General features: G+C 47.8%; 1 protein-coding gene across 1 annotated transcript in view; it reads right to left on the bottom strand.

Annotated features, from left to right (window-relative positions):
• Positions 1-280: 280 nt before the first annotated feature.
• pipox (pipecolic acid oxidase) overlaps positions 281-9,420 on the bottom strand; it is a 124,811-nt gene continuing 115,671 nt past the window's right edge. Inside the window, exon 9 of the mRNA XM_038814279.1 lies at positions 281-1,465. Coding sequence (XP_038670207.1) covers positions 1,335-1,465 — 131 coding nt within the window. The 3' untranslated portion in view covers positions 281-1,334. The remainder of the gene's footprint in view (positions 1,466-9,420) is intronic.

Here is a 9,420-nt window from a genome sequence, read left to right as displayed (position 1 = left end):
ACAATCCTTTGCAGACCACGTGACCCGCCTGGAATCTATGGGAATGGAGCATGGATTCGAGTAGTGGGGGAACTTCAGAGTAAGGCCGGGAGTCGAGGGAACTAGTTCTGTGATGGAGTTTTGTTGATATGTAAATATAAAGTGTTTCCTCTGTTAATAAATCACCATTGTAATTTAACACTGCCTTGTATTACCTTGCGCTACAACATGCAGCTTTTCCATTATTGGCCAAAGAATCAGCATTTTGGATATAGCGCAAGTTTCCTTTAATAGTGCTCTGTTTTTTAAAAAAGTATTTTTATTAAGGTTTGCAGAATTTTTCATAATAAAACAGTAGTAACAATAAAACAAACGAGTGAACATTAACATAGTGCAGCTAGTTATTGAGCAGTATTGAGCTGTCTTAGCTGAAAATGGCAAAACACAGGGAAATCACAGAAGTAGAAAAAAAAAAGTTGTCCTCATGATAAGTAACTTTCCAGATCCAACCATGCCGTTGCAAAATGTGCTTAACATTAGCTCATTTTCAGTAGACACAAAAGAAAAATGGCACCCCATTAACTTTATTTGCAGACAGCCTGTTTGTCTGATGTAGTGAATCAAGGCTCATTTCTTCTGACTGTTAGCAAACTGAAGTATTAGAAATTAAAATAATAAATAGATCAGAGTTCAATTTTATCTGCTGTAGTTAATTATCTTTTATGTACTGTAACCTAGCCTTCAGCTTCTCCTGCCGACTATTGACGATCTTTATCAGGGCTCTGCAGATGGAGCCTTTTCCAGCTTGTATAGCTCTCGTGTCCCTTTCTTTCAAACAATCAAATGTCCATAAATGATTCTGGCATGACCAGCTCTTAGTTTTTTTAATGCATTTAGTGTACCCAATTCATTTTTTCCAATTAAGGGGCAATTTAGCATGGCCAATCCACCTACCCTGCACATCTTTGGGTTGTGGGGGGTGAAACCCACGCAATCACAGGGAGAATGTGCAAACTGCACACGGACAGTGACTCAGAGCCGGGATTGAACCTGGGACCTCGGTGCCGTGAGGCAGCAATGCTAACCCACTGCGCCACCGTGCTTCCCGACCAGCTCTTAGTTATCTTGTTCAGAGTACGGGTTAAATTCGACCTATTTTAATTCAACCTTTTTAAGATCACTAGCTGCAGGGTTTCCTGTCCTTTCAGGATGTTAAAAGGAACACTGTGAATGCCTTCTGCCCCTCAACAAAATCTACTCTTTTGTATTATAATTTTCAGTGAGCAAATCATTTAGCCATCACATTCTCTTAGTATGATGTATTAGTCAAATCTTCATTTCTTGGCACTGTTGCCTCAGAGCAAGGATTTAAAATTTGATTGGAAGCGACGCATTCTGAAAGGAGAAAGATCATAGGATGGTGTCTTTCCAGTGCTGAGTTCACAGAGGACTTTTCCAACCACTGGGGCCAGCTTGAAACCATGACCTAAAAATAAAACAAGAGGTTCCATAATGCAAGACTCTTCCATTCAAAATCTAGGTAATGAATATATTCCACTAGTTTACCAAGTAACTGTCTCAATTATGTGCGGTGAATACTGAGACAATTTTTCCATGCTGGCTTGGTTAGACTAATTTAAAACACTCAACAATTCAACCCAACAACATAGCTGCCATTCCAGAGTGAGATAGTGCTGATAGTTGTCCTTGGAGCTGCTTGCCAGCCTCCAATTCAAATATGCCTATCCAGGACTGCTCTTCCTCCTGGCCTTGCAAAAGAAAGCAAAACTCACTCCTTTGCATCTCTTTTGAGCCAGCCCCACTCTTGAGCCTTGTGGAAAAGCAACACCGGCTTCTCCACTCAGGCGTGAGTCAAAATTATTGACGGGCCCCTAAGATTTCATCAGACTCTGGAGCCATTTTGAAGGGAACCCACCAACTGGTTATTTTACAGAAAGACTTTCACAACATTGTTATATTACTAAATTGTAATATAAATATTACTCGTTTCTCCTGCCGAGTTGTCTTGAATTCTGATGAGAAATAGTTGTAGTCTTCCAGATGATGACAAAATGTTTATTGAGTAATATATAATAAGCTAGTGAGTTCTTTCACTTCAATACTAAACTAGTAAAGCAAATATGTTTAGATTAAATTAACAAATATAATTATAATACACTGCACTCTGGTCAGATCACGTCTTCACTCTAGCTGTTCTTCACACACACTAAGAGCAAGCAGGAATCTCCTCTTTATAGGTCCTGTTAGTGTTGCCATCTAGTGATCATTTGTCTGTACTTCCTTTACATTAACTTAACATGTATTAACACATACAGAGAGCACTACAAACATTGGGACATGAAGCACTTTACAACCAATGAAATACTTTTGAAGTTTAGTCACTATTGTGATTTGGGAAACACAGCAGCCAGTTTATACCTTCCAGGCTCCCACAAACAATAACAAAATAAAGTGATGATGATCTGCATAGGTATTGGTTAAGGAATAAATATTGAGCAAGGTACTGGGATTATTCTTGTGTTCCTCTTCAAATAATGCCATGGAGTCTTTTATTTTCACCTGAAAGAACAGCAGGGGTCTTGGTTCAAAGCGCTCGCTCTATACAGCGTGCAGATGCCAGCCAAGGTTTTTGTGCTCCGTTTTCTACACTGGGAGTTCAAACTACAGCCTTCTGAGTTTCACAAACTGAGCCTTGGCTGGCGTGCACTGTGCCCTGTGTTAACTGAATGTCTACTTGGTTTACACCAGGCGAATAGGATTACAATCGTCCTGTGTGGATTGGCCTGAAATTAAACATAATTGGCAATACTTGAAGAGCTCTAATTCAGGTTCAGCAACTGCTTCAGAACTCAATGATATTCTTTACTCTCAGATACAACACCAGCATCAAATGCATGAAAAACTTGTTAACGTGCCCAACCTTAACAACTTGCAATAAAGATGTACTTCACGCACGGTACTGGAAAATTATATAAAATTGGCGCGTAATTAGTTTTCTGTCAAATAATATTTGGCAGACAGTGTATCATAGACTGTAAGAGTGAGGTTTGAGCACCAGCAGAGGTCTCGAATCTGATTACTGGGCTGCACTTACATTGTGGTACAGCTCTAAGACTATTTTGTAGACCGTGCAATTTGCAGCTGGCATGACCCCATTCTATTCTCATTACGAATCACACTGCGGCTGCCAGACACAGGCTCAAAGCTATGTTTCTGTAATTTTTCTTTTTTACGTTTTGACAGCACGGGTAGAACATTTAAACAAAAGACTCTGGGCGGACTTTTCCGGCCACACTGAAGGTGCCTACACACTGTCTCCTAATATTTATCACCAGCTCCCCATTATCAAGAATGTGGCTATCAATCGCCTGTTCTGTCAATGTATTCTGGATTCTTTGTTGGCAGGATCCTCCGTTTCATGAGCAGGGAAATCACGTCTGCCATGTCTGAGAATGTCGGCGGCATTGCCCAGGTGCTGGCTGACATGGCACAGACCCAGAGAGAGGTGTCCCAGTCCCAGAGGGAGATGGCACAGTCACTGGCTAATGTGACACAGTCCCAGAAGGTGGTGGCACAGTTAATGGGTGACGTGGCACAGTCCCAGACAGTGATGGACCACTCCCTGTTCTCCATAGCCGCCAGCATGCAGACCCTGGTCAAGACCAGTGCAGGCCTCCAGAACTTGCAGCCTGATGGCGGGGGAGCCTCAGGGGTTGGCTCCGCTCACAGCCACATCCCAAGGAGTAGCCCGAAGGCCTTCAGGCATCCCAAGTGGGGAGTTGTGATGGGGTCCCTGGCGTTGACTCACGCAGGGGAGGTGTCAGATATATTGTGCTGACTGAGCATATAGGGCCTCCATGACGGCGCGGAAGTGTGTATCGAGGTTTGGGAGATCCCAGACAGGTTCCCACTCGGCGCCTGGAAAGATCCCGTGGTGTAAAGGTTCAGGGCGACTGTCATCTTGATGGTCACCAGAAATGGGTGTCCTCCCCCATTCCCCCGTGATGTCAGATGTGCCATGATCTGGCAGATATGTCACACTGCCTCCCTGCTCAGTCGGAGTCCCCGACGGCATGCCTGATCTGGCAGGTCCTCGAATGTCAGGCAGTGCCGGTACACACGAGAATTCATGCGGTGCCTCCTTTGCAGCTCCCCCTCCTCGGCCTGTTGGCCAGCTGGCTCTCCATCCTGGGTTGATGGTTCCTGTTCCCCTGGGGCAGGCTCCCCTGGTGACTAGAAGGAAGGTTGCCATTGCTGGTTGAATTCCAATATACATTGTCTGCAGGGTGAAAGGCCGACATGTTAGCAGGATGCGTAACCCCGTGCCCAACCAGATCCAATGGCTACACTGTGGCCTCGATTGGCACTGCGGCCTCGGTTGGCACTGCGGGCTCGGTTGGCACTGCGGCCTCGGTTGGCACTGCGGCCTCGGTTGGCGCTGCGGCCTCGGTTGGCACTGCGGGCTCTGCCCCCTCATGGTCCACCTAATCTCCGCACCTCTAGAATCATAGAATTGAGTCTGCACTGGCTCTTAGAAGGAGCACCCTACTTAAGTCCATGCCTCCACCCTATCCCCATAACCCAATGATCCCAGTTAACCTTTTGGACAATCAGGGGCAATTTAGCAATGGCCAATCCACCTAATCTGCACGTCTCTGGGAGGAAACCGGAGCACCCGGAGGAAACCCACTCAGACACTGGGAGAAATTGCAAACTCCACCCAGACAGTCACCCAAGGCGGGAATTGAACCTGGGTCCCTGTAGCTTTGAGACAGCAGTGCTCGCCATGGTGCCACCGTGCTGCCTCTGGCCCTGATGCCAGGGGTACCGTCGGTTGGTGCTACCCTTGGCAGCGGTACACTCAGTGGCCCCTGCCACTGTGGGGGCTACAGTGGGCATTGCCCTGGGTGGGCCAACTGATGCTCTGCTGGAGGGCAGGAGCCAGTTGTGTGGTGGAGTGTATGGTGGAGGCGGGGGTGTGGGGGTAGGGGCACCCATACGGCTGGTGTCACTCTGCAGAACCAGGGTGCAAGGTGGGTGGTCAGTGAGGTGCGCACCAAGATGGCTGCCTTGAAAGCAGTGGCTGGCCTCAATCCCATGGGTAACTCCAGCCTCTCTGGGCCTGGCAGGGCCTCCCCCACCCCAGCCAGCACAGCCAGTGACTGGCCTGGCAGCCCACAGTCGCGCCTCTCTTTCCTCTTTTCTCCCTCTCACCGGTTGCACGATTTTTAAAAGCACAAGTGAACTGCGCTGTTGGGAATTCGGCCCTTCGGAGGCGGAGAATCGCAGAGGCCCTGGAAAATACTGGGCCAGGCCCATTAATGATATGCAAACGGTGTTTACTGAATGTGCATTCCGGAATGCATTGGGCGGAGAATACGTAAATTGTGCTTTTGCGTCAAATCGGCACCTGCCGCGATTTCTCCGACAAACGATTCTCCGCCAAATCACGTTTCCCAATTTTGATGTCGGCTAACGGAGAATCCTGCCCCCTATCAAGCTGCATCACAGCTTGGTATGGCAACTGCTCAGCCCAAGACCGTAAGAAACTACAGAGCTGTGAACACAGCCCAGTCCATTGCCTGAACCCACCTCCCATCCATTGACTCTGTCTCCACCTCCCTCTGTCTTGGGAAAGCGGGCAGCATAATCAAAGACCCCTCCTACCCAGGTTATTCTCTCTTCCATTGGGCAGGAGATACAAAAGTCTGAGAACAAGCACTGACTGATTCAAAAACAACTTCTTCCCCGCTGTTACCATACTGCTGAATGACCCTCTTGATGGACTAAACTGTTCGCTTCACATACCTTTTATACTGTGGTACGTACTACAGTCCGTACGCTCACCCGATGTCTATGTATTTACATTGTGTATTTATCAGGTGTCCTATCTTTTCCATGAATTGATTGATCTGCCTGGACTTTATGCAGAATAATATTTTTCACTGTACCTCGGTAGACATGATGAAAATCTGAATCTAATCTAACAAATCTGAACTAATCTAAGAAAATGTTCAGTCTACTTTAACAAACTTGTAAATGCCAGAAGTGGGTTAATTTATTTCCTGTCAACAATGAATAGTTCTGAAGAATGGATTTCCTTCTCCATTGAAAGGTTGAAAATGCAGTTAAATGCTTTCTCTTAGAATGCCTACATTGCAGAAGGAGGCCTTTCATCCTGTCGATTCTGCACCGACCCTCCGAAAGAGCACTACACCTGGGCCCACACACACACACACACACACACCCCTATGGCTCAACCTGCATTTCCATGGACACTAAGGGGCAATTTATCATGGTCCATCCACCAAACCTGCACATCTTTGGACTGTGGGAGGAAACCAGAGCATCTGGAGGAAACCCACGCAGACACGGGGAGAACGTGCAAACCCCACACAGACGGTCAATCAAGGTTGGAATGGAACCCGGGTCCCTGGTGCTGTGAGGCAAAAGTGCGAACCACTGTGCCGCCTACTTATGTACCATTTCTGGAAGCTAATGAAGTTATAACATCTGAGCAGGGTACGATTTTTTTTTTTCTTTCCTGAAATTTCTTAAATAATGCACGTTTAAATGTGAAGCCTCCATCCCTAAGCATCAGGCAGTAAGGTCTGGTGACAAGATACTGAAGTATTGTAAGCTTAGAGTCAAGATAAAGATCTGCACTGACGTTTGAAAATCAGCTGAAAACATGAACAGTTTTAATTGGCCATATATGTGCAGCTCATATTGTTCCAAATTATACTGGTAGTGTTCCATTGGAATGCAATTTATAGCTGCTCCTTTAAATGCCTATAAAATTGTCAAAGCAATGGTTGCAATTTCTTTAATGGTCATTTGTTATTTCTGAATGCAGTGTAATTTATAAATCCATTAGACAAGTTTGCTGGTCAGCACAGGAAACAAATATGTTGTTATATATAATAGTTGCAACGGACCTAACTGGGGGAGTCCTAATTGGCATAAAGAAATAGCCTGGAAGGGAAATCTTCAATCTAAAGTAGATTTCACATTCACAATGTTTTTACTTTTATTTAAATTATAAATTGGCTGCAGATTGGATTTGTAGCTCGAGGCGTTATTCAGTATGTGGCCTATCACAACAACATGGATGTTACTAAATTAGAACTGAGGTACAGAAACAACCAATAAATTGCATGCCTGCGATCAATTACTTCAAGCTGGTTTGCTGATAAAGGAGGCTGTTTGTGTAACATTAAAGGAAGGAGACAAAACTGAACCGAAGTCTGGTGAAATCCTGCTTATCTTCAAAAAATAATGACCACTGAAGTATATATTTAACACATAAGCACATGGCTTCCAAACGGAACGTCGGAAGTGCATGAAATCAGGCTGACCTGTCGTGATGATTCCTACATATCACTGGGGAGTGTTTCTTTTGGCGGCACGGTAGCACATGGGTGGCACGGTAGCACAGTGGTTAGCACGGTTGCTTCACAGCACCAGTGTCTCGGGTTCGATTCCCGGCTTTGGGTCACTGTCTGTGCGGGTTCTCCCCGTATCTGCGTGGGTTTCCTCCGGGTGCTCCGGTTTCCTCCCACAAGTCCCAAATTAGGTGAATTTGCCATTCTGAATTCTCTCTCCGTGTACCCGAACAGGCACCGGAATGTGGCGACTAGGGGCTTTTCACAGTAACTTCATTGCAGTGTTAATGTAAGCCTACTTGTGACAATAAAGATTATTATTTTGGTATTTCAGGAAAGCCTGAGCTCTGCCTGGCCAATTTTTTATTCAGTGCCTTTTCACCAGATTCATTCGGAAGGGGCGAAATTCTCCCCTAACCGACGGGTCGGGGGGTCCCGGCGTAGCGGAGTGGTGCCAACCACTCCGGCGTCGGGCCTCCCCAAAGGTGCAGAATTCTCCGCACCTTTAGGGGCTAGGCCCGCGCCGGAGTGGCTCCCACTCCGCCGACTGGCGGCAATGGCCTTTGGTGCTACGCCGGCCGGCGTCGGGGCTGGCCGAAAGGCCTTGGCCGTCCGGCGTGAGACCGCGCATGTGCCGGAGCGTCAGCGGCCGCTGACGTCACCACCGGCGGATGCGCGGTAGGGGGGTCTCATCTGCCTCTGCCATGGTGGTGGCCGTGGCAGCAGCGGAAGAAAAAGAGTGCCCCCACGGCACTGGCCCGTCCGCCAATTGCTGGGCCCCAATCGCGGGCCAGGCCACCGTGGGGGTACCCCCCAGGACCCCAGGACCCCGCTCACGCCACCAATCCCGCCGGCACAGAGGTGGTTTAAACCACATCGGCGGGATTGGCCTGTCAGTGGCGGGACTTCGGCCCATCGTGGGCCGGAGAATCGGCGCGCCGATCGGCGCGGGGGGCACACCGGTGAGCGGGGCGTGATTCCCGCCGATTCCCGGGTGGCGGAGAAGTCTGGACACGGCGGGGGCGGGATTTACGCCGGCCCCGGGCGATTCCCCGACCCTGCGAGGGGTTGGAGAATTCCGCCCAAGGTCACCAATAAGGGTTTTGACTGATGATTGTGTTCCCTCGAGCGTCTGGCCTCAAAAGAAATTGGAACTCAAAATGCCACCACACATTTCATATCAGAGCTTCTGTGTGATCAGCAAATTTACTTTGGGGCATCGAGTTTTGCCTTCATTTCGATTTTGCAGGACAGTGACCCAGAATAGATGATACGTCGTGGTCGCAGAAGTGTAAACTTTGGCCACCTTCTCTTCAGTTCCTCCACCACAGCTTGATACGGCCTTCCCCAAAGCAACGAGCCGTTGCAAAACTCTTCTTAACAACCATGAAGTTTAGCAATATTTCTGCTCCTGAGTGCAGCCATTGCATCTGTTTTATTCCTGCCCCCTCCAATTAGATTAACCTTACACATAGCTCTGAACTTGTCTGAAAAGACCTCAGTGGTTAGCACTGCTGCCTCACGGCGCCGAGGACCGGGGTTCGATCCCGGGTCACTGTCCGCATGGAGTTTTTTTTAAAAATGTTTTTATTCTCCATTTTCACATTTTCCTCCAAAATTCCCATCCCGCCCCCAAACAGTAAACAATAACAAATACAAAATCCTTAACAATAACAACAATCCCATCCTCCCACCACCCCAAACAACGGTCCACCTGTCAATATATGCATCCAATAAAACAAACCCTCCCATGGTGGAAACAAAAACAAAAGGAGAAAAAGAAAAAGGAGTCCGGGACCGCCTATGGTCACCATAGAGTCCACTCTTCCCCCCCCCCCCCCCCCCCCCCCCCACACACTCAACACCTCCAACCTCCGAAAGAGTACCGTATGTGATACCCAAGAGTTGTAAACCCACCCCCCCTCCCCTCCCCTCCAACTCCTCCCGTCCACTGCCTCTTGTAAAACTCCTTCCCCCAACCTCGGTTCCTTCCCTCCAACTTTCCACCCCGGCTAGACCACTCGGACCCTGTTCT

Source organism: Scyliorhinus canicula, chromosome 12 (assembly GCF_902713615.1).
Source record: "Scyliorhinus canicula chromosome 12, sScyCan1.1, whole genome shotgun sequence".
Lineage (NCBI taxonomy): Eukaryota > Metazoa > Chordata > Chondrichthyes > Carcharhiniformes > Scyliorhinidae > Scyliorhinus > Scyliorhinus canicula.
Note: the sequence above shows the minus strand (reverse complement) of the source record. Positions and strands in the feature narration are given on the sequence as shown.